This window comes from Bos javanicus, chromosome 26 (genome assembly GCF_032452875.1).
Source record: "Bos javanicus breed banteng chromosome 26, ARS-OSU_banteng_1.0, whole genome shotgun sequence".
Taxonomy (NCBI): Eukaryota; Metazoa; Chordata; class Mammalia; order Artiodactyla; family Bovidae; genus Bos; species Bos javanicus.
In genome coordinates, this window is record NC_083893.1 from 15,900,272 (window position 1) to 15,926,434 (window position 26,163).

Consider the following 26,163-nt stretch of genomic DNA (forward strand, 5'->3'; position numbering starts at 1 on the left):
CTGTTCAGTGTTGCTTAAGCCTGCATAGTGAGGCATTATCATCAGTTACGTAAGGAAATAGGGCCGTTCGCTAGACAAACTCGCCCAGCATCACAGAGCTAAAGGCTAACTTCTGCAGCAGAATCCATCTACCTCAAGCCCGAGGTCCCCATAAAACGCTTACCGTCGCCCAAGTTGGTTGACGAAAACCAAACTCCGCCAAATCTCGCGCCTCTGGGACTCGGGGGCGGGGTGGGGAACACGAAGCATCGCGAGATGACGGCGTTTTCCCGCGAAGGAGAAGCGCGCGTTTTTCTCTGGCTGGGCGCTTGGCCCGGAGACTAGGACGAGGGAGCGGCGAGTGAGGATTTAGCGTGCGGCATTGCAGGCACTGTGAGGAGGGCACCCGGTTCCGGAGTGTGTGTCCAGCCATGCCGGCGCAACGCCCCGCGAACAGCGGCGGTGAGTGAGGAGAACTTGCCTCCCAACGCGGGCTGCGGCGTCCGGGGCGGGGGTGGGGGAGCGGCATGGAGACTGCAGCCGAACTTTTGCGGGGAGAGCTGACCCCGGGCAGAGCTTGAGGAGGAAAGGAGGTTTCCCCTTTCTGTGGAGAGTGGGTAGGGGACACCTGAAATTGCGTGTGTTTGCATAGTGCAGGAGATTTTACACAGGAGACCTGCGTTTTCCTGCACATCCCCAGTTGTAAACTGGGGTCCGGGCTACTACTAGTTGACATAGTGAAGACCTAGGAGGTCTCTGAGAGGTAATGCTGGCGTCCCCCCTGGGTCTTCAACTTTTGCGTCAAATGCATCTGGGAAGGCGACAAGGGTTGTTTAATAAGGACGTGGAGTAATTTGTCCTTTTTTAAAACTGCAATTTAAAAGCCCTGTCCCCCCACCCCCCTCCCCACCCCCCGCCTCCCCTTCCAGGGCCCCTATCTCCAGATGTGGTTGAACAGCCGGAGACTGCCGTGATTACCCCAGCCATGCTAGAGGAGGAAGAACAGCTTGAGGCTGCTGGGCTAGAGAGAGAGCGGAAGATGCTAGAAAAGGTAATTTAGGCATCAAGTTCATCGTCGTTAAGTAGTAACCTAATGCGTCCTCGGGGGTGTGGTTTGTGTGCTTCAGTTTACTAGTCTTTTTTTTTAATCAACTTTTAAACGTGCTGCTTTTATCGATGCTACTTTTGGGAAAGCTTTGCACGAGCTTGGAATCATGCTTCTATCAGTTATAGTCTTGGTCTGGAAAGTGTCCTCATCTCTCTTAAGTTAGCATTTCAGATTACTTGTTCAGCCATAATAATAATTCTTCCAAAGTCGGTAATGAATTTTTTCAGTGTTCTTTTTCCACCTAAGTAATCAACTTGCTTCTGCTTTCTTTTCCATTGTACATTTTCATTGACATTGCCCTTGAGCTTTTCTTATTTTGAAGACTACTAAAAGCAGTTTTTAACCTCTTGAAAAGCTTCAGTTTTTAAATATATTTAACTCCAATACTGTCCCACCCCGTTGCTTACCTGCCAGCTCTTAATGTGCTCCCTACTGAGTGATTTCTTGTAATAATTTATTTAGCCCTCCCAGTATTACGATTATATCAATACTTTTGATATCTCCAGTTAAATATGATGAGACTGAGGCAACTGGGGGTCGTGTCACACACTAGTGAACTCAAATTTGACTGCTTCCAGAGTTTTTTTTAACATACCTCACTAAGGACATTAATACTGAATTAACATCCTGTAATTATAAAACTACTTAAATTGGGGAGTAGTGTACTCCAAAGGCAAGTAATACATTAGTTGGTTCCCTCCTATTTTATATCAGTAATGATTCTTTTGTTAGCCTTGTTAACACCTCATGATCATTTACTGTCAGTCACTGTTCTAAATGCTGTACATGTATTTGACTCATTGAATTCTCAACTATTCTATCATGTAGATACTACTATTAACTCATTATTACTATTAAACCTAATAGTTTAATTATTAGTATAAATTATTTTATTAAAATATTCTATAAGGTAGGTTCTGTTTTCATTCTGTGTTACAGATGAGGAAACTGAGGCACCTAGAGGTTGCCTGGGGTCCCACAGCTAGTAAATGGCAGAGCAGAGATGGTAATGTAGGTCCTGTGGTTTCAGATTCACACTTTTTAACCATGTTGCAATACTTTCACTCCAGTAAATTCTAGTTCCGTTGTTACTGATCATCTGTAGTTAACCATAATTGGTTAAGGTAATAAGTTTATAAATTTTAATAGAATTGGGAGGTCAACCGTAAACCACTTTTACTCATTCTGTGAATTCCCATAGTACTCTGTTACACAGTATTATCATTACTTACTTTCTCACTTTGTTTCTTGAGGGCACATCACATTGTTTTTTTTTTGTACACTGTGCACTTGGCAGATAATAGGATAATAAATGTCTGTTGAATTTATAACTAAAGTAAAAGAATATTTTATAATATATTACAAAACATATATGACTATATAGATAGAATATACTTTGTGGCTATTGTAACAAGGTGAATTGTAAAGGATGAATTCTGGAGCACAGTCCAGAGTAGAATCAACTTCAGAGATGGCAAGAACGATAAACCCTTAATTTTGAGTAGTGTAGTTCAGTTTTATAACCCATGAAGATTGTTGGATAAGGAAATGCTATTCGAAGAAAGGTAGGTATAATAAAGATACATTTCAAAAATGCTTTAATAGGGACTTACCTGGTGGTCCAGTGATTTAACGATTACCTGGTGGTCCACTTTCAATGTAGGGGGTGTGGGCTCAATCCCAAACTGGGAACTAAATTTCTACAGGCCCTGCAGTGCAGCCAAAAATTTTTAAAAAGTAAAAAACAGTTTTAAAAAGATTTGTCAAAATTTATAGAACCGTAAACATTTGCTGATTAAACTGGGAGTTAATTTCTCCTTTTAGTGAAATTTTTAAGCTTTTGAACACTTTGTCATTTTAAGATGTTTTTGGAATTGTTAACACTTGAGGGATAGGTATGGTACAGCTAGCTTTTCTTTAGAAGTTATGCATCATAGAACTTAAAATAGCAATTTTAAAATTCATTTTTCAGATTGTCCATGAATAAGGCTCTTTTCAGTCCCGTTGGTACAAGGGTGAAAGACTGTGGTTCATTGTTATCAATGTCTTTTTATTAACAGGTATTGAAAGAATTTTTTACTTTTTGTCCTTGACATAAATTATTCTTACCTCAGTGACTATCGAGAAAATTCCAGTATGTCTCTTATAGGTCTTTGGAGTTAAAAAAAATTCAGCATACAAAAGTAATGATTCCTTTTAGGAGAATACAGTATTTATGGGCATATATTTAGAAGTACTTAAGAGAGGAAGAACTAGCTTAAGTTCTTAATGAGAAGCATTTGCTTTGGTTTAGGAGATTGGAAGGTTTGTGAAGAGCCTGGAGAATGATTTTGATATTCATTTGCTACAGTTATTTTCTTTGACTCTTCACCTGCATTTCCTTTTGAAAGAAGTCATTGTTAGTCTAGAAGTCTTTAGAGTAGCCTTAATGTCCCTGTAGTGGGGGGAAGGGAAAGGTAAGAGTTGTGAGGGTTCTTGGAAAGGTAAAAGGAAAACAGCTCATATTGTGTAGACTGAAATAGAACCCCCTCTGCAAAAAAGAAAAAGAAAAAAAAAAATTCTGGGCTTGGGAGAGGTGATGGGACAGACAGTGAAGAATTTATGCTCATGGTATCCATTGGCATACTCTTATCAAGAGAAACTTACCACCAGGCACTCAGTACTTTCCACAGATGAAGTTATGATTTACTTTAGTATAACAAATAACAAATTAAGAAAGAGGAATGATAGATGAGAAGATTTACTACAAAATTATTTTGAAATATGGAAGACTGGGTTTAAAGGTTAACCATTGGCATATATTAAGTAATTTCATTTCATTTATAATATCCATTGCATTCAGTGACTGACTGTTGGAATCATAGTTGTATATTGGTAATAGTAAAAGAATAGTAAAAGAAAAGCCATCCTAAAATAACTGCAAATAGTTTAGCAAATACTAACAGATTATTTGCACAGAGAAGTTTATGGATGATTTTAAAAGAAATTTAATTTTCTTGTAATCCACATATATTACTTTCATTAGATTCATTAGATTTATTCTTTGATGTCTTATTGTCACTACTTTTGTAATAGAAAATAAATAATTTGTTTTGAAAGAAAAGTTAGATGATGTAACATCTGAGAAATACAAGCCAGTGTATAATGGTGTCTGGTTTATAAGGTCAAGCCTTAACCACTGAATTAAATTTATTTCACACACACGTAGGAGTGGGATTGCTGGTTAGTAAGATTTGTACATATTCAACTCTTTCAGCCCACTTAATGCTTTTCTTTTGAGTTCAGATTACGGTATTTAGTTGGCCACTTATAAACTGGATTTGGCCTCTTCCTGTTAATGTAAATAAGGTTTTATTGGAACACAACTTTGGTTTATATATTTATTGTCTGTAACTGTTCAAAGGCAGATTTAAGTATTCACAGTACAAACCATATTGTGCTTAAATATTTAAATATTTGCCCTTTTGCCAAAAAAAGTTTGTGGATCATTGAACTATGCTATTTATTTGTTGCTTTTGTTTTCTCTCTTGTGCCTTCTGTTTACTTTTATTGCGACTTGAGAGATCCTCCTCAGCCACTAGAATGTTGCATACTTTTATAAATGAACAAATAGATAGTGTGTGACAGTAATATGAAAAGCAGAGTTTTGTAAACAGAAGTTGTACAAGGGTCAAAGATAAAGCTAAGAGATTGAGAATAAAAGGAACCTAAAAGGTAAGGGCAAATCTTGGGTAACAAAATACTGAGGAGAAAAGCAGCTTATAAGAAATTAGCAGTAGATTTAACTTGTTGAAGTGTTTTAACAATATCGTATTTAAATTCTAAAACTAGATGTTCTAGTCCCTAGCTAATGAGGTTATCTTTTACTTCCAGTGCTCTTTCAAATAAAACTGGTATATAAAATTTTTCTTTTTCTGAAATCATTTAGTTTTTTAAAAACTTAATTTCAACTTGAATTAAATATTTACTTTCTAATTGTAATTTCAGACATTTTGAAAATGGGCCTTCAGTTTCGTAAATGCCAATAACCATGTTTTCAGTATCTGAAATTTCAATATTTTGGTAGCCAAGCTATTAATATATTTTACCAGATTGCCTATTGAACCCCAGAATCATTTTTTTTTTAGCGATTCTAGTTTTTTGTTTGAAGATATACATTTTTAGTAAGTGAATGTAATATTAGAAAAGTATTTTTATTAATTATAGGAAATATATTAAACCTGAAGTGCAGTTGTTTAGTCATCTTTGTTATGCATTATGCAGAAAGATCAATGTATGTCAGCAAACTTAATAATTATGGAAACTTTTTCTTTGGGTAGGCTCGCATGTCTTGGGATAGAGAGTCCGTGGACATTCGATATCGTAGACTTCAACATTTGCTTGAAAAAAGCAATATTTACTCCAAATTTTTATTGACTAAAATGGAACAGCAGCAGTTAGAGGTATGTACGCATGATTGATTATAGTTAACAGCTTAAAAAAAAAAAAAGCTTTATTGAGATATAAATTATATAAAATATAATGCACACGTTTTAAAATTTAGAGTTAGGTAAGTTTTGACCTGTGTAATCCTCAGTACAGTCAAGATAAAGAACATTTCCATTACCCACAAAAGTTCTCTTCTGTCAGTGATCTCTCCTTCTGGCCCTAGACAACCACTGATTTCTGTTTGCTGTAGTTATAAATTGGTATTGATTTTTCTAGAATATTATACAAATGGAATCATAGGAAAAACATTCTTTTGGTGTCTCGCTTCTTTAGCTCAGCATACTTTTAAGATTCGCTTATATGTATTTATTTAATAGATCATTTTTATTCCTAAGAAGCATTCCATTGTATGAATAAACTAACATTTTTTAAATTTGCCTTTTGACTGATTTTTATTCTCTCCACTGATTTTTTTTGGATGCTAAAAATTTTGTATTTTATTTTGCTCAGTCCTTTTTTTTTTAATGTGTTATTGAAATGTAATTGATACACACAAAACTGTACGTATTTAAAATGTATACCCACGAAGCCACCACAACCGTGATAATGAACGTAACCATTAATTCCCCAAAATTCTTTCTGTCTCCTTTTTAATGAGATATAATTTACATAGAGCATTATTTTAATTTCAGGTGTACAGTGTAATGATTCAGTATTGCTGTATATTTCAAAATGATCCCCACAGTAAGTCTAGTTAATGTCACCATAGGGTGACATAGGTGTCACTAGGGTTCAAAATTTTTTTTTTCCTTACGATGCACACTTTTAAGATTGACTCTCTTAGCAATTTGCAAATATGCAGTAAGTATGGTGGCACACTGGTAAAGAATCTGCCTGCCAATGCAGAGACGCAGGAGATGCAGGTTTACATCTGGGTTGGGAAGATCCCCTGGTAGGAAATGCCAACCCACTCCAGTATTCTTGCCTGGAAAATTCCATGAACAGAGGAGTCTGTCTGGTGGGCTGTATTCCATGGAGTAGCAGAGAGTAGGACACAACCGAGCATGCGGCACACACATTATTCACTGTGGTTATCATGCTGTGTAGTACATCCCCATGACATGTGTATTTTATAACTGGAAATTTCTACCTTTTGTCCCACCCGACCCTCCAACACTAATCTGTTCACTGTATCTGAGCTTTTTGTTTCTTTTTTAAAGATTCCACATGTGAGATTATATAATATTTATCTTTCTCTTTAATTTTACATAGTATAAGGCCCTCAGATCCATCCATATTGTCACAAATAGCAAGATTCAGTTCAGTTCAGTTTAGTCGCTCAGTCGTGTCCGACTCTTTGCGCCTCTGTGAATCACATTATGCCAGGCCTCCCTGTCCATCACCATCTCCTGGAGTTCACTCAAACTCAAGTCCATCGAGTCAGTGATGCCATCCAGCCATCTCATCCTCTGTCATCCCCTTTTCCTCCTGCCCCCAATCCCTCCCAGTATCAGAATCTTTTCTAATGAGTCAACTCTTCGCATGAGGTGGCCAAAGTACTGGAGTTTCAGCTTTCGCATCAGTCCTTCCAAAGAACACCCAGGACAGATCTCCTTTATAGAATGGACTGGTTGGATCTCCTTGCAGTCCAGGGGACTCTCAAGAGTCTTCTCCAACACCACAGTTCAAAAGCATCGATTCTTCGGCACTCAGCTTTCTTCACAGTCCAACTCTCGCATCAATACATGACCACTGGAAAAACCATAGCCTTGACTAGACGGACCTTTGTTGGCAAAGTAATGTCTCTGTTTTTGAATATGCTATCTAGGTTGGTCATAACTTTTCTTCCAAGGAGTAAGCGTCTTTTAATTTCATGGCTGCAGTCACCATCTGCAGTGATTTTGGAGCTCCCCCAAAAAATAAAGTCTGACACTGTTTCCACCGTTTCCCCATCTATTTCCCATGAAGTATTGGGACTGGATGCCATGATCTTCATTTTCTGAATGTTGAGCTTTAAGCCAACTTTTGAACTCTCTTTCACTTTCATCAAGAGGCGTTTTAGTTCCTCTTCACTTTCTGCCATAAGGGTGGTGTCATCTGCATATCTGAGGTTATTGATATTTCTCCCGGCAATCTTGATTCCAGCTTGTGCTTCCTCCAGTCCAGCGTTTCTCATGATGTACTCTGCATAGAAGTTAAATAAGCAGGGTGACAATATACAGCCTTGACGTACTCCTTTTCCTATTTGGAACTAGTCTGTTGTTCCAAGTCCAGTTCTAACTTGCTTCCTGACCTGCATATAGGTTTCTCAAGAGGCAGGTCAGGTGGTCTGGTATTCCCATCTCTTTCAGAATTTTCCACATTTTGTTGTGATCCACACAGTCAAAGGCTTTGGTGTAGCTAATGTAGCAGAAGTAGATGTTTTTCTGGAACTCTCTTGCTTTTTTGATGATCCAGTGGATGTTGGCAATTTGATCTCTGGTTCCTCTGCCTTTCCTAAAACCAGCTTGAACATCTGGAAGTCTCGGTTTGTATTGCTGAAACCTAGCTTGGAGAATTTTGAGCATTACTTCATTCGCGTGTGAGATGAGTACAATTGTGCGGTAGTCTGAGCATTCTTTGGCATTGCTTTTCTTTGGGATTGGAATGAAAACTGACCTTTTCCAGTCCTGTGGCCACTGCTGAGTTTTCCAAATTTGCTGGCATATTGAGTGCAGCACTTTCACAGCATCATCTTTCAGGATTTGAAATAGCTCAACTGGAATGCCATCACCTCCACTAGCTTTGTTTGTAATGATGCTTTCTAAGGCCCACTTGACTTCACATTCCAGGATGTCTGGCTCTAGGTGAGTGCTCATGCCATCGTGATTATCTGGGTCATGAAGATCTTTTTTGTACAGTTCTTCTGTGTATTCTTGCCACCTCTTCTTAATATCTTCTGCTTCTGTTAGGTCCATATCGTTTCTGTCCTTTATTGAGCCCATCTTTGCATGAAATGTTCCCTTGGTATCTCTTAATTTTCTTGAAGAGATCTCTAGTCTTTCCCATTCTGTTGTTTTCCTCTATTTCTTTGCATTGATCGCTGAGGAAGGCTTTCTTATCTCTTCTTGCTATTCTTTGGAACTCTGCATTCAGATGCTTATATCTTTCCTTTTCTCCTTTGCTTTTTGCTTCTCTTCTTTTCACAGCTATTTGTAAGGCCTCCCCAGACAGCCATTTTGGTTTTTTGCATTTCTTTTCCATGGGGAAAAAATAGCAGGATTAGATTCTTTTTTTATGGCTGAATTCTGCCCCCTTTTTAATTCTCTGCCATCCCTCACTTCCTGTCTTTCCTCATTTCCTGTCTTCTGATTTGTTTTCTGTAATTATAGGTTTGTCTGCATTTTCTGTTGGTGACAGGTTCTTTTAGCTTTTATGTTTGAAAAAGTCTTCATTTACCTTCAGTTTTAAAAGATTCTCTACAGGATGAAGAATGAGTTTTTCTTTAGTGCTTCCCCCACCCCCCCATGCAGTATTTTAATTATATTTCACTGCTTTCTAGCTTTCACTGTTTCTAAGAAAGCCTAAGTCTTTATGATGGCCAGAAGACCATAAGCAGTCTGGTTGCCTCTCTCAACCCCATTACCTTGCAGACCTTGTTCCAGGTGTGTTTCCTGCTTGGAACCCTCCTCTCAGTAGATTCCTGCCTGGCTTACTTCATTATCATCTTCAAGCTTTGGCTTAAATATTTTCCAATGAGACCTGCCCTGACAACCTTAAATAAAGTTACCTGACACCTCTTCCCTCATCTCATTTACCTTGTTTTGTTCTTCCCATTGCATTTATCATCTAAGACACTGTATAATTTATTTCTAAGTCTACTATAATATATAAAGATTTAAAAACTTGGGCTAATGTTAACACTACAATAAATCCTTTTGTCCCCATCATTCACAGTTGATGATTATCAATGAAGATTTTCCTACATTTGCTAAATTTTCTTTTTTCTTTGTTGGAGCCCTTTTCAAAACTATGATAAAAGGAAACAGAAAAACAAATACCAAGCTTAATGACTCCTAAGGCAAATACCCTTAACCACCTCTTGGAAATAATTTGAATCATTTTATGTCCTGCTTTTAAAACTTTGTTAGGGGGCTTTGGAACAGCTTCTAGTATAAGAATAACTTGGTCCGTCTTCTGAAAGTTTTTCTTGATGCTCTCTGTGTTAAGAGGCCTTTCACGTTTGGCTGATATGAATATGAACTGTTCCTGATCCCTTGTGAGCACAGAGATCCTTCTGCCTGCTTTCTAGTTGCTCTTTTTCTGGCCCTCAATTTCTCTACTCACACACTGATCAGTACTCAGCCTGAGCGTGCCACTGCAGATCTTCAGAGCTTCTTTTGTATGTTGCTTTCTCCCCTCTGGTACTTTGACCCTGGTTTGCCAGCTCCTCTGAGTTTTGCACTCTGTCTTCTCAACGCAGACTTCTGAGCTCTACTTGGGTTCCCCCTCCATTGTTTGCACTTGGACATTGCCTCCAGGCAGTAAGCTTAGTAGTCTGAAGATTCACCTAGTTTGTTTCCCTTTTGTCAGTGTTCACTGTCCTTTGCTGCACGACGAAAAGTTGCTGAAAACCATTGGTATGTTTTATCTGGATTTTAGTTGCTTAAGGCAGGAAATCTGTTTCCTATTCGTAAAAAGCTTAAAGCTCAAGTTTTTGTTTTTTTAATTTTTGTATACAGTTTCTTCATTGTGAGCTTAAGTTATTTGAGATATGTGTTTCATGCTTTGCATTTTCCACTTTTGACACTAAGAAAAAATTATCTTGTAGGAGCAGAAGAAGAAAGAGAAACTGGAGAGAAAAAAGGAATCCTTGAAAGTTACGAAGGTAATAAATAGTAAGCTAGAATATTTTATATACGTTACCTTAGATATTGAAGACATCCTCTTGTATTTTGACTCTTGATCATCTTTTTAACTTTAACCTTCTTTATCTGATAGCCCTTCTTTGTTGGTTGCATAGAAACATGTAAAATCTGTTTCTCAGTATCTTAGATATGGAAGGAGAGATAAACTGTGACCTTTAATTTCTTATCCTGTGGACTGTATTTCATAGTAGCAAAATTTCACTTTATAATCTCAGGAAAAATCTACAAATATTTTATACCTCAAGGCATTTTATAAGTGGCTAGCTCTTTTGGAGCCTGTAATGATTGCTCTTCTTCATGCCTCTAACCTCATTATGTCAACTTGGAACCATACCAGTAATTTAAATTTGTATCTTGTACATAGCTGTAGCAGTGGAACCAAAACTGGAGTAGATAGCATTTCAGATAGAGCATCCATTTAGGGATAGCCTGAATTTTAGATGTGATCTTTTGGAGGAATATGTTTTAATTTTTTTTAACCTGAGGTTTTTTATGCCATATTGATAGGAATTGTACAAACAACACTTGTGCTAGTGAAAAGAGAAATAATATGGGTAACCACTGTTGAGTACTTACTATGTGCCAGGTGTTGTTCTAAACTTTACATGTCTTAATTCTCAAAGTAGCTCTTTTGGGTAGAGATCCTATTACCCACGTTTTATGTATAAAGAAGCTGATGCAAGGAGATAGAGTACAGTCCATCCTCATTATTCATAGATTCCATATTTTCCAGTTAGCCTACTTGCTATAATTTGTTACCCCAACATCAGTACCCATGTTTTTGTGGCCATTCACAGACATGTGCATGTGCGGAATGGCAAAAAATTTGAGTCTCTCTATAAGTAACATTCCCAGCTGAGGTCAAAGCTATCTGCCTTATTTAAGCTGTCACAGTGTAAACAAGTGTCCTTCTTGTGTCTATGTAATGTCATGATTTTTGTATTTTTGTGGTTTTGGTGATTTAAAAGACTGTCAGTTACATTGTGCTGAAGTGCTGCCTAGTGTTTCTTATGTAAGAGGACTGTGATGTGCCTTATGGAGAAAATATATCTGTTAGATAAGCTTCCTTCATGTGTGAGTTAAATTGCTCTTGGCTTTGAGTTCAGTGTTAATCAACATATGTTTTAAATGAGCTGTCTTTAAATAGTACTGTATGTTTATATACATGAACAGGGTTATGTATTGATCAGTTAATGAAGATGTGCTTGCAGGAACCTAAACCTGTGTTTCTTCTAGATGCACTGATTCGGTATTCACTAATTCAGTATTCATGGTGACTTTATAGAACTCAGCTATTGTGAATGAGAATTGACTAAGTTTGAAGATCACATAGCTAATAAATAGTAACCTAGGATTTGATCCTAGGATTAATTTCAGACTCCACACTTAATTTCTACCCCAAACTGCCTTTGTTAGGAAAATGCTAATAGGAAATATCAAATGCTAATATCAAAATGCTAATAGGAAAAATAAGGAGGGTATCTAAATCCAGTTACTTGATTGTTAGTGTAGTTAGTGGTGATGTTAAAGTACATAGCAGGTAACTGTACAACAAAAGCAATTGTGGAAAACTGATACTTGACTCAGTTGCTAATTCCAGGGACTTATTTTGGGTTTTTGAAGAATATACTTATAATTTTACTGGCTTAACCAACCATTTACACTGTATTCTTCAACCTGTTGCTTTAAAACAGTCTTTACTTTCACCAAGCTAACTTTTTATACCAGGTTTTGGGGTTTTTTCCTTTTATTCTAAAGGTGTCAGCCATCATATTCTGTCTATTCCATTTCATTATTCTCTTGGTATTTTCCTTTTTAATCCTTTAAATCTTTTACTTCATTTTCATATTTACCTTCTTTGTTATTTTTATTTTTCATGCATGTTGTCTACCTATTCTTTTCCAGCTCTCATTTTGAGACACTTTTTGAATGTCTCTTCATTTCTTTTATCTCTTTTCCATTGGTTTTTCTCTTTGATAATCTTTTTTCAGTTGTATTTAACTTACAAATTATACTGAAATGAGTACTCCTTCCATACCATACCCATTGAGTATCTTTAGCATAAACACAAAGAAGAGATGTACATGGTAATTACAAAATAAAAATGCCTCTGTTTAATTTTGAAATTTGTCTTACATGGAAGAAAATGGAGGGAAGTAGAGCTTTGGGAAAAAGTAGAGAGTTACAAACAAGTTGTAGTAGAGAAATAAAGAAAAAGGTTACCTTTTAGTAAGCATGATAGTGAAGAGTTTTGGATTTGGTTCAACTGCAAGGAAAGTTTACTTAATCGGTGCCTTAAAACTTGTAATACCATAGAAGTTTTGGGAAAATAATAGTCTAAATCCTTGTTTTGTAGGATAAAAATTCCATTGATGCAAGTGAGGAGAATGCAGGTAAATTTCTTTGTTATAGTTTTGAAGAATATGTGTTTATATTTTCTGCTTAAATTACTATAAAAACTAAAATGGTGTTGTTTTTTTAGTCATAAAAAAGAAGAGAGGAAGAGAAGATGAATCATACAATATTTCAGAGGTCATGTCAAAAGAGGTAAAAATAAAGGGGGAAGGACAAATAAGGTTTTATGTTGTGTATAACCTATGTGATATTGATAACTATTACTTGAAGGTATACTGATAACTGATATTTACCTGTCTTTTCAGCCAGTTAAGTGTTTTAGGAAAGAAGATAGTACCATCTTCCTGTCTGTTAAAGGAGCATGAGGTTGGCCTAGTGAGAAATTATAACTTCTTACAACCTCAAAACTGTATCTTAAGAAAGATTGTTAGGGAGCTAAAACCATAAACTAATTTTTAAAGCCATTTTTGTTTTCACCTTCTCACTTAGTACCTCATTAAATAAAAATTAAAGAATATCTTTAATTACAACAAACCCTAAATATCCCTTAAGCATAATATATCACATTCTTAATATTAACAAAAATTCTAACTTTATGATCTGCTCTACTTTTCTTTTATCTGAAAGTATAACTTCACATCTTCATAAAGTATAAAGTTTAACATAATACTTACCTTTTTAAAAAAGTTTATTTATTTATTTTGGCTGTGTTGGGTGTTTACTGTTGTGCAGGCCTTTCTCTAGTTTCTGTGTGTGGGCTTCTCACGCAGTGGCTTCTCTTGTGGGACACCGGCTCTAAGGTGTGTGGGCTTCAGTAGTTGCAGTTCCCAGGCTCTAGAGCACAGGCTCAGTAGTTGTGGCAATTGCTCAGCCGCATGTGGCGTCTTCCTGGACCAGGGACTGAACCTGTGTCTCCTGCATTGGTAGGCAGATTCTTCACCACTGAGCCACAGGGAAGCCCCATAATACTTGTCTTTACTCTCAGGTATACTCTTTGTTTTCCCTTCTTTCCCCATTTAAAAATAATATTCAGGACCCACTTGATTTGTTGTGGAACATACTAAGACTGTAGTGAAAAACACTTAATAATAGTGAAAACACTATTAATGAGATTAACACATCCCTTGATGTGAACTGGGCTTCCCTTGTGACTCAGCGGTGAGGAATCCGCCTGCCAGTGCAGACGATGCAGGTTCGACCTCTGGGTCGGGAAGATCCCCCTGGAAAAGGAAATGGCAACCCATTCCAGTATTCTTGCCAGGAAAAATCCCACGGACAGAGGAGCCTGGAGGGCTACAGTCGACGGGGTTGCCAAAGAGTCAGACACAACTTAGTTACTAAATGACAACATTGATGTGAACCAGGAAATGTTTGACTTTACTCCCTCCTCTTTTAGTATAAAAGGAGCCTGAATTCTAACTCAGGCAAGATGGTTCTTTTGGGGCAGGAGCCCACCATCATCCTGGTTTCTTGGCTTTATGAATAAAGTTGTTATTCCTTGCCCCAACAGCTCTTCTCTCAATTATTCGCCTGTTGTGCAGCAAGCAGTATGAACTTAGACTCAGTAATGTAATCACTCTGTTTGCCTTAGCATTTATCCAGTGAGAAATATTTGGAAGGAAGTAGTTAAATATAATTGGATAATTGGAAAATGCTATTGAGCGTATAGAGGGGTGCTTAACTCAAGCCTGAGTTTCATAAAGGTTTCATCTAGGAAGTTGAGACTTGAGGGATAAAAATTAAGTCATGTAAAGGTGGTGGGGGCAGGTTAATAGGAATAATAAGATATAGGGAAGATACTGGGGATGTGTTATAGGAAGAGATGATAATCTTTAACAAATGTCCAGAGGCAGGAGAGTTCCTGGAAAGTTCAAAAAATTTAAAAAGAAATTATATTTGGCTCTAGTTTATAAACAGAAGAGTGGTATAGGATGAAGCTGTAGAGGTAAGCGGCATCAGGAGTTTAGGAAGTTTAATTTCTAACAAGAATACTTCATAGTTGCTATTGTTTTGATTCATTCACAAATTGTTATCCAAAAAGGTTCATCTCAGCTAGCCATTTTAAAAGACAACTCTTCTATCTGTTCTCTATATAAAATCTCTTTAGCCTTAAAATATGAATATCTATATTTATATGATACTTTACATACACACAAAACATACACATGTATGTATATATGTGCTATCAGCCACACCTGTCCTTTTATTCTCTTGTGTATCTCAAATTTGAGATATGCTTAAAATTTCTTGAATGTATCATTCTGTTTTATCCACTTTAGCCTCTGCACATGCTATCCTAGAATTTAATTCTGTCTTTAATTATTATGCCCTGATAACAACTTTTTCAGAAAATTTGATATGTTGTTTTCCTAAGTCACTAGGTTCATTGTCTCTATACCCTTAGCATCTAGTAGGTACTTCAAAATCAGAACACTTTTATTCTTTATTTTTAATGTATTTGTCTTTGCCTCTTGATCAGGATTGCATATTCAGGTCTCTAATCCAGAGAGAGGTCTAAAGTGGCCTGGAGTTAGGATTTTAATACATTTGGAAGTGACTCCTTGAATAATGGTGGTAACCATAGCTTGACTCTAGAGCAGAGTTTTGAAAACTTTTTCTGTCAAAGGCTAGATAATAAACATTTTAGGACTTTGAATAGTTTTGTGGGTAACTCACCCTGAACTTTGCCGTTGTATCCAGAAAATAGTCACAGACAAATTGTAAACCAATGAGCCTGACTTTTTTTCTAATTAAACTTTAGACATTTATAAAAACAGGTTGCTGGCTAGAGTTGGTCCATGGGTTATAGTTTGCCTTTTTACTAGAGGACTGTGTGGATTTGGACTTAAGAAAAACTTCAACTAAGAAAAAAAACAAAGTTGAAAATTTGGGAGTAAATATTCCAGTTTTTAAGTGCTGCTCACGAATTCAGGATTTTATGCCATGGGCCTACTTTTGTCTCATGTTTGATTCCTCTGTATGAGCCTTATCCCCATTTCCTGGCATAAAATCAGAACAAGAGTAAATGTTGAAGAAATAAATGAATGGACCATCAGATCAGATCAGATCAGTTGCTGAGTCGTGTCCAACTCTTTGCGACCCCATGAATCGCAGCGTGCCAGGCTGTCCCTCACCAATTCCTGGAGTTCACTCAGACTCATGTCCATCGAGTCAGTGATGCCATCCAGCCATCTCATCCTCTGTTGTCACCTTCTCCTCCTGCCCCCAATCCCTCCCAGCATCAGAGTCTTTTCCAATGAGTCAACTCTTCGCATGAGGCGGCCAAAGTACTGGAGTTTCAGCTTTAGCATCATTCCTTCCAAAGAAATCCCAGGGCTGATCTCCTTCAGAATGGACTGGTTGGATCTCCTTGCAGTCCAAGGGACTCTCAAGAGTCTTCTCCAACACCACAGTTCAAAAGCATCAATTCTTCGGCGCTCAGCCTTCTTCACTCTCACATCCATACATGACCACAGGAAAAACCATAGCCTTGACTAGACGAAACTTTGTTGGCAAAGTAATGTCTCTGCTTTTGAATATGCTATCTAGGTTGGTCATAACTTTCCTTCCAAGGAGTAAGTGTCTTAATTTCATGGCTGCAGTCACCATCTGCAGTGATTTTGGAGCCCAGAAAAATAAAGTCTGACACTGTTTCCACTGTTTCCCCATCTATTTCCCATGAAGTGGTGTGACCAGATGCCATGATCTTCATTTTCTGAATGTTGCACTTTAAGCCAACTTTTTCACTCTCCACTTTTCATTTTCATCAAGAGGCTTTTGAGTTCCTCTTCACTTTCTGCCCTAAGGGTGGTGTCACCTGCATATCTGAGGTTATTGATATTTCTCCCGGCAATCTTGATTCCAGCTTGTGTTTCTTCCGGTCCAGCGTTTCTCATGATGTACTCTGCATATAAGTTAAATAAACAGGATGACAATATACAGCCTTGACAAACTCCTTTTCCTATTTGGAACCAGTTTGTTGTTCCATGTCCAGTTCTAACTGTTGCTTCCTGACCTGGATACACATTTCTCAAGAGGCAGATCAGGTGGTCTGGTATTCCCATCTCTTTCAGAATTTTCCACAGTTTATTGTGATTCACACAGTCAAAGGCTTTGGCATAGTCAATAAAGCAGAAATAGATGTTTTTCTGGAACTCTCTTGCTTTTTCTATGATCCAGTGGATATAATCATTGTTATTTTGTTTGTTTTCTCATTGTTTTAGGAAATTTTGTCTGTGGCCAAGAAAAATAAAAAGGAGAATGAGGTAAGAGATTTATAAGAGAGATATATTTATAAAAGAGAAATTTAGGAGTCATATTTGTGTCCCTGATCATTAGTGTTTTTTTTTCTCTTAATCACCAGTGTACATTTTTTTCTCACTAGTTATCCTATAGCATGCTTCTTTCTTATCTATCCACTTTAGTCTATTATATGTTCTTTAATGTGTAAATATTAATTTTTGAGTCTTTGAGAGTGTGGCAAAGATGCAGGTAACTGTAACTGTATGCATAAATACATTCCACCTTTATATATTCCACAGCTTGTGGAAGTCCCTGGGGATGCTTCAGTCTTGTTTCTGGCCTTCCAAGATTTTCTTTGGTTTTGTTTGAGAAGGCTTATTTCTATCCCCACCCCCAAACCCTCATTTTATGTAGAGAGATGCCTTATGACCTTGGAATTTACTATCCAAGGCTCTATACTTACAGGATTTTTTTTCTTTCTTCAGTATGAGGTTTGGTTTATGATGCGGTTGCAACCAATTATGTTAAATGTAAATAAAATTAAGCATTTTTTTTTATAAGTCTTAGATGTATTTTAAAAGATAAAGTACAGTCTAATCTTCTATCACAATTTACTCTGGAATTGCCCACACTTTGTAATGTATAATAAATAACATACTGATCTTGTGTTCATTCTGATAAGTTTTGTTAAGTGTATATATCTGTGTAACTATTATCCAAATCAAAATTTTAGCACCTTTTCATTATGGTAGAAGGATCTCTGGTATCCTTGCCAGTCATTTGCCCACCCCTATTTTCTGTTGCTTTTCATTCACTGTGGCTGATAATCATTGATGTTGTTTTGTTACTAGTAGGTTTTTTATTGCTGAGTAGTAGTCTGTCAAGTATTATAATGTCTTTATCTATTCTCTTCATGAGCTTTTAGATTGTTTCCATTTTGTAACTATTCTGGATGAGGCGGCTGTGATAACTTCTGTAAGGGTCTTTGTGTGGACATGTTTTCATATTTTTTTGATGGGATTCGGGAGCCTGGTGGGCTGCTGTCTATGGGGTTGCACAGAGTCGGACACAACTGAAGCAACTTAGCAGCAGCAGTAGCAGTAGGAATGGAATTGTTGGATCATTATGGTAAATGAAGTTCAACTTTATAAGAAGGTAGAGCTCTTTTCTGAAAGTGAACCCACCATTTTATTCTCACCCAGTTCAGTTCAGTTGCTCAGTCCTGTCCGACTCTTTGCGACCACATAAATTGCAGCATACCGGGCCTCCCTGTCCCATCACCAACTCCTGGAGTTCACCCAAACCCATGTCCATTGAGTTGGTGATGCCATCCAACCATCTTGTCCTCTGTCATCCCGTTCTCCTCCTGCCCTCAATCTTTCCCAGCATCAGGGTCTTTTCAAATGAGTCAGCTCTTCACATCAGGTGGCCAAAGTATTGGAGTTTCAGCTTCAACATCAGTCCTTCGAATAAATATTCAGGACTGATCTCCTTTAGAATGGACTGGTTGGATCTCCTTGTAGTCCAAGGGACTCTCAAGAGTCTTCTCCAACACCACAGTTCAAAAGCATCAATTCTTTGACGCTCAGCTTTCTTCACAGTCCAACTCTCACATCCATACACGACTACTGGAAAAACCATAGCTTTGACTAGATGAACCTTTGCTGGCAAAGTAATGTCTCTGCTTTTTAATATGCTGTCTAGGTTGGTCATAAGTTTCCTTCCAAGGAGTAAGCGTCTTAATTTCATGGCTGCAGTCGCCATCTACAGTGATTTTGGAGCCCCCCAAAAAAGTCAGCCACTGTTTCCCCATCTATTTGCCATGAAGTGATGGAACCAGATATCATGATCTTAGTTTTCTGAATGTTGAGCTTTAAGCCAACTTTTTCACTCTCCTCTTTCATTTTCATCAAAAGGCTCTTTAGTTCTTCACTTTCTGCCATAAGGGTAGTGTCATTTGCATATCTGAGGTTATTGATATTTCTCCCAGCAGTCTTGATTCCAGCTTGTGCTTCCTCCAGCCCAGCGTTTCTCATGATGTACTTTGCATATAAGTTAAATAATCAGGGCGACAATATACAGCCTTGACATACTCCTTTTCCTATTTGGAAGCAGTCTGTTGTTCCATGTCCAGTTCTAACTGTTGCTTCCTGACTCTCCATTAGTACTGTATAGGAGTTTGAATTCATATCATTGCCAGCATTTCATGTCATTAGTCTTTTTAACCTTAGCCGTGAAATGAATTTCATGTAGTTTTATTTTGTATTTTCTTAATTACTAATGTAGAGTTAATTTTTGTGTTTGTAATGGCTGTTAATGTGTTTTCTTTTGTAAAGTTTCTGTTTATATCTTTTGCCCAGTTATTGGGTTATTTGTATTTTTGTTGATACATGAGTTCTGATTGTTGTCAGATACATATACTGTATTTTCTTTCTGTTCCTGGCTTGCTTACTCAATTTCTTAATGATATCTTTTTTTAGTCATATCTTTTAATAAGCAGAAAATTTAAAATTTTGTAATAGTCCAAATCATTACTTTTTTTCTTTTGATGGTTAGTACTCTTTTTGTCTTGTATAAGAAGTATTTGTCTATCACAAGGTTATCAAGGTTTGTGATAACCTTGTGAAAATTTATCACAAGTTTCACCACTCCATACATAAAATCTATGATGAAATGATATACCTAAACATCAAACCAAGAACCAAACACAAACCTTGTGATAAATTTTCACAAGGTTATTCTCTGTTTTCTTTTGAAAGCTTTATTGTTCTTGGTTTGATGTTTAGGTATATCATTTCATCATAGATTTTATGTATGGAGTGGTGAAACTCAAGCTCCCTATATTTCCAGTTGAATATTCAGTTGTTGGCATCATTTATAGGACTTCATTTGAATTGACTTAATCCTTGTTTTCATATTCTTAAAATGGAATTTGGTCATAGCTAACCAATGAAGTCTACCTTTGGTCATAAATTGGTGCTGTGTCACAGATAAATTGACACTCTTTAAGTTTGATACAGTTTTAAACTATATTTACCTTGTCCCTTTCCCTGCAGTGAAGGTAATTACTTACAGAAAGTAAAAAAATTTTATATTCTTGAACGGAACTAACTATAGATTTTTATTCAACATGTGAAATGATCTTCACAGTGATTCAGTTCAGTTCAGTTGCTCAGTCACGTCCGACTCTTTGCGACCCCATGAATCGCAGCACGCCAGGCCTCCCTGTCCATCACCAACTCCCGGAGTTCACCCACACTCATGTCCATCGAGTCAGTGATGCCATCCAGCCATCTCATCCTCTGTCGTCCCCTTCTCCTGCCCCCAATCCTTCCCAGCATCAGTCTTTTCCAATGAGTCAACTCTTTTCATGAGGTGGCCGAAGTATTGGAGTTTCAGCTTCAGCATCAGTCCTTCCAGGGAACACCCAGGACTGATCTCCTTTAGGATGGACTGGTTGGATCTCCTTGCAGTCCAGGGGACTCTCAAGAGTCTTCTCCAACAGCACAGTTCATTATGTTACTGCAATTTTGATTAGTAGTTACATTTTCTGATTAATGGAGGGTAGCAGCATAATTATGTATTAAACTTTTATCTGAACTTTTTTCTTTACAGGATGAGAGCTCCTCTTCTAATATGTGTGTAGAAGATCTTCAGAAAAATAAAGATTCAAATAGTAAAATTAAAGATAGATTATCTCAAACGGTTAGGCAAAATACAAAATTCTTTTTTGACCCTGTTCGGAAATGTAACGGACAGCCAGTACCCTTTCAACAACCAAAACACTTCACGGGAGGAGTGATGCGGTGGTACCAAGTGGAAGGCATGGAATGGCTTAGGGTAATACAGCCTCAATTTTGATTCAAGATATTGTTTCACTATTTAATAACCTATTAATATGATGTAACACAACTTGAGCTGTTCCTCCTGTGTTTCACTATTATATATAAGACATGTATTGCTGTGTAAATACTTATTTTCTAATTTATTTACCCAGAGTAAGTTTTTGAAAGTGAAAATTTATCTTATTCAAGGCTACCAACATTTTTATGGCTTTGGAAACCGAGTTCACACAGTGTTTTTATAACTTAAAGTGTGAATATGTCAGTCTCATCATAATTATCCTCTTTGGATTAAAGGAAGAAATAAACTGCTGATTCAATAGATGTTTATATCAGCATTCAAATAGAGTGTATGTTATTTTTGTCCAGATGCTTTGGGAAAATGGAATTAACGGTATTTTAGCAGATGAAATGGGATTGGGGAAGACAGTTCAGTGCATTGCTACAATTGCATTGATGATTCAGAGAGGTGTACCTGGACCTTTTCTCGTCTGTGGCCCTTTGTCTACACTTCCTAACTGGATGGCTGAATTCAAAAGATTTACACCAGAAGTAAGACATGCTTCCTTTTGTTAAATATATTATCATTACAAATATTTTATTATTTTGTTGCCTGAATTAAGTTATAGATCTCTTATTACAATTATGTTGATTTCTGTGTCTACATCTTATTTAACCTGTCTTTCAATATCAGCAATACCTTCTGTAAGTTTATATAGAATACGTATTAGTAATCTCAGAAATCTTGCCTGACATATCCCTGGGTGATTTGTAGTGCATTGAATATTTTGACCCACCTGAGACAGACCTTGGTAGAATTTATTTTTTAATTCTATTCATCCTTATTATAATGTTTTCCTTCCATATGTGTTTTAGCCACATCCTTGCCTTAGGAGAAGTACACATTCCAGAAATAACTTTGCCATTTCTTTCACTTTACACTTGATTTGTTTTTGTGGCCCTTTTTATCCTCCCACTGTAGCCCAGCAATTAAAATTGGTTGACTATTTTATTATAGAAAGATAGAACTAAAGTTAAATTATGTTTTTTCTCTCAGAAATGTTTAACTTCATATTTTCCAAATTGTTGTTATTTATATTTTGTTCTAAAGTTTGTTACCAATCAATCTAATAAAATATTTTAGATTCCTACTATGTTATATCACGGGACCCAGCAAGAGCGTCGGATATTGGTAAAGCATATTCACGAACGGAAAGGGACACTACAGATTCATCCTGTGGTGATCACTTCATTTGAGATAGCCATGAGAGACCGAACTACATTACAGGTACGAATGGTCTTATTGGAGTCTTTGTAATCCATAAATCACATTTCTGAAAATTTATATCACCTTCCAGTAGCATTGGTTCAATTTTTTTTTTTTCTAATGGAATAGATTACATTGGGTATATTCCTTTAGAACCTAGAGGTTTATATTAACCAAAAGATTGAGATGAAGATTGTAGTCTGTAACAGGAAAATTAAAGCCTTTGGCACTTAAATCTTGGTAGCCACAACACCATTTAAATAATTTTTATCTCTTTTCCTTTTTTTTTTTTTATTTTTTATTTTTTTTGGCTATGATGAAAATTCTACTGCCATTTAATGTTTCAGAGCATATAGAACTAACAAAGTCTTTCAGTTCCTTTTTTAGGACTCCAGGATAACACTAATTAAAACTTGACAAAGCATTAGAAAGGAAAACTACAGACTACTTTGCCTAAAGAATGTGAATGGAAAATTCTTAAATACATAACAGCAGGTGGACTTTATTAGTTCAAGACCAAGTGAGGACTGTTGTAGGAATACAAGTATAGTTTCAGAAAATCTAACTTACTCTCTTAGTAGATCAGAGGAAAACATGATTATCTCAATAGATACAGAAATACCATTCAATAAAATTGGACATTCATTCCTAATAAAGTGGTTTTGTTTTTACAATTGCTTTTAGGAGAAATTGTGAGACCATCGTATAAAATGTTTCCCCTGAATTCCTTTTCTAGAATTGCTATTGGAAATACTTAATAGTAGATGAAGGACACAGAATTAAGAACATGAAGTGCCGCCTAATTAGGGAGTTAAAACGATTCAATGCGGATAACAAACTTCTTTTGACTGGTACTCCTTTGCAGAACAATTTATCAGAGCTTTGGTCATTGCTAAACTTTTTGCTGCCAGATGTATTTGATGACTTGAAAAGGTAGGTAAGCCAGTTATTTAATTATTGCCTGTGTTTTTCTAAAAGTCTCAAAATCTGTGTTCATAGATTAATTTCTTTCTTCTAGGTAGCTGGACTTTAATAATAGCTTTTGGCTAGTTCTTTGTAGTATATATATTCTCTATTTTTTTCTAGTTTTATTGAAAAATAATTGATATACATTACTGTATAAATTTAAGATGTACAGTATGGTGGTTTGATTTACATATATTGTGAAGTGATTACCACAATAGGTTTAATTAAAATCCATCATCTCAAATAGAATTAAAAGTTTTCCTCCTTGTGATGAGAACTAGTAAGATCTATTCTCTTAACGACTTTATGTGTGTCATAAAGCCTTATTAGCTATGGTTGTCATGTTGTATATCATATCCCTAGTGTTTATTTTATAACTGGAAGTTTGTACTTTTTAACCATCTTCCTCCAAATCCCCCTCCCCTAGTAAGTCCTACTTTTGACACAAATTATGAGAAGAGATAAATGAAACAGTTAATTTTAAAGTTTTTATTGTATTGATTAAAGGAAAACTTTTATACTGCTTAGTTTTTATTTTTTTTTATTTTTTTGACTATGGCTCATGATTTGTGGGATTCTAACACCCCAACCAGGGATTGAACCTGCATCCGTGGCAGTGAACGCTCCCAATATCTTAACCACTGGACTTCCTGGGAATTCTCTGCCTTAAAATATTTTTATAATGTTCCTTATTGTCTTAACTTTCACTTTCATATGGATTTTTCTCATTATGTTCTTACAAACAAGGGATAGAGAGGTTGAATACATCCCCTCACAGATAAGAAAACCCAAGTGTCAAATTATTAAAAATATAACTAGTTAATGCCAGACTCGAAAATATAACCAAGGTCTCTCAGTTTCGCCCTCATGTTTTTTATTCTAGAAGCTGTATTTGAAGCATATAGCATAAAAGAACAAAGTATAAACATAGTTTTCAGAAAATCAGTATGCTCAGGATCAAAAAGTAAATAGTCTTATCAGACATTAAAAATAGGCAAAATAACTGATTTATACTTTGGCATCAATGAAGTAAGAATGTTAATTTTATATGGGAAAGTAACTTAATATTTTTGAGAACGTGTTCCTCCTTGGGTAACAGGATGTTAGCCCAAGGCCAAGGTGTCTTAGGGAACATTTATTGAAAGAGATTTCCAGGTCCTGTGTATTTCTGCTTAGTTAGAACACTGAGGTAGGAGCTGGGAATCTGTATTCATAAAATGTGCCTCAGGTGATGAAATTTTGGGAATATCTGGTCTAACTACTGTTATTAGCATTTTCCCTAATTGTATTTACTGACAATATTAGTGCAAACATACTTATATTTAATAGTTCATGTTAATAGGGTTTTGTTTTGTTTTACATTATGAAGAACTTAAGGATATTAATAGAAATCATTATCGGCATTCATATATGTTGAATCCTAAAACATTGTAGTGGGTCACATTTTTACCAAAAGAGAGTCATATGCCCTTGATTTTCAGAGACAGTTTTTATTTCTATAACTTTATTAAAATGTTTCATAAAATGTGTATCTTAGGATGTGAGGGTGATATGGCTGTGACGTCTGTCATCCCCCTGATAGCTAGGGTGGATTTGACAATCGAAAGGCCAGTGTCCCTTTCCTCCCATGAGATAATGTGTGTTCTTCCTGGAGCTGCATATTTGGTGGAAGAGGACGTTTCCCAGTAGAGGTGGACCTGTCTCAAGGTCCATTTGTAGGAGAACATGGGGTAGGCAAGCTTCTAGGACTCCAGACATATCCAAATGAAGTCTGCCTTTAAAGAAAGAGGGAGAAAAATGTACCTTAATATTTATTTGGTGTAAATACTATTGTAAGATAATATATTTATAAATCAGAAAAAATGTTCCCTTTGGGAAAATGCTGCTTCATAATATACAGATTAATATAAAGTTTAAAATGTAAAAATGTATTAATATAATTGATTTATATTGATAGGTTAACTTATAATTTTTTCTTTTACAGCTTTGAATCTTGGTTTGATATCACTAGTCTTTCTGAAACTGCTGAAGATATTATTGCTAAAGAGAGAGAACAGAATGTATTACATATGCTGCATCAGGTTTTTTGATTTTCTTATTCTGCTTACTATAGACTCACAGAATAAAAGAGACACCTTAGAAATTACATATACAACCTGTTGTAGATTTTGAAAAATGGGCATCCTGCACCCCAGTTTAACTTCCCCTCCTGTCCTTTCCCCTCTCCCTGAGGTCTCATGGTGTGACAGCAGCACTAAAGGGCATTTTCAAACTTGTTGTTGTTTCCACGTATACTCATTTTATCCCTGATGGTTATATACATGTTTGTCAGCCCAAAATAAAAATAAGTGATTTTTATGCAGTGTTTACCAATAATAGTTGCATAATTTACTTACAAACTGTGTGATCCATTCTGCCATTTCATACAGATTCTATCTATCCTATCTGTCTTTAAACAAACACAGTCTTTCAAAAGTCTCGTAGTTTCTTATGTGGGCCTGCATTTTTTCTCAATTGTGCTTTGACAATTTTATTCAAAATCTTTCTGAAAAAGTTTTATGACTTTGAAGTAAGACAGTACAGAAATCAAAACTAAAAATAATATCCCAAATCATGAATTTTTTTTCTGATAATTGCATGTAGGTGTATTTGTTTCTGAACTGCTGCCTACAGATACTTTTTTCTTAACCTACTGGTAATGTCTGTCTCTGGCTAAATTAAAGCCTCGCTGTGCTTGGCTCTATACCTGTGAAGTACTTAAGTACAGAGCCCTAAAAATGAACTTTCTATATGTAAATTTTAAGATAAGGCTGTAAAGAATATATAGTTTTTCTTTTAAACACCTAAACAGTTTAATAATGGTGTAATTATTGCTTCTCTTTTGTTTTTAAAATGTGGAAATCTCTTGTCATCACAGCTGATGAAAGAATAATTTTAAGTCTGAAGTTTTAAAACTTACAGAAGGAAACTTTTCATGTCTACTTTTCTGGGTCAGTTGTTTTTGGTTTTTTACTAATTCAAAACCTCACTTTAAAAAAATATGGCCTATAACTTTATCCCTAAGAAGTA

The 26,163-nt window shown here is 36.2% G+C and overlaps 1 protein-coding gene across 2 annotated transcripts in view; it reads left to right on the forward strand.

The window, feature by feature from the left end:
* The first annotated feature begins 237 nt into the window (after positions 1–237).
* Positions 238–26,163, forward strand: part of HELLS (helicase, lymphoid specific) — a 41,888-nt gene continuing 15,962 nt past the window's right edge. The window contains exons 1-12 of one of the 2 annotated variants that reach the window (XM_061402845.1): positions 239–441; positions 909–1,030; positions 5,407–5,529; positions 10,326–10,382; positions 12,779–12,815; positions 12,905–12,969; positions 17,001–17,042; positions 20,635–20,859; positions 21,231–21,413; positions 22,006–22,149; positions 22,865–23,061; positions 25,079–25,175. In XM_061402845.1, the coding sequence (XP_061258829.1) occupies positions 411–441; positions 909–1,030; positions 5,407–5,529; positions 10,326–10,382; positions 12,779–12,815; positions 12,905–12,969; positions 17,001–17,042; positions 20,635–20,859; positions 21,231–21,413; positions 22,006–22,149; positions 22,865–23,061; positions 25,079–25,175 (1,323 nt within the window). In that variant the 5' untranslated portion in view covers positions 239–410. Of the gene's footprint in view, positions 442–908; positions 1,031–5,406; positions 5,530–10,325; positions 10,383–12,778; positions 12,816–12,904; positions 12,970–17,000; positions 17,043–20,634; positions 20,860–21,230; positions 21,414–22,005; positions 22,150–22,864; positions 23,062–25,078; positions 25,176–26,163 lie in introns of both variants that reach the window. The other variant, XM_061402846.1, reaches the window with a different exon arrangement.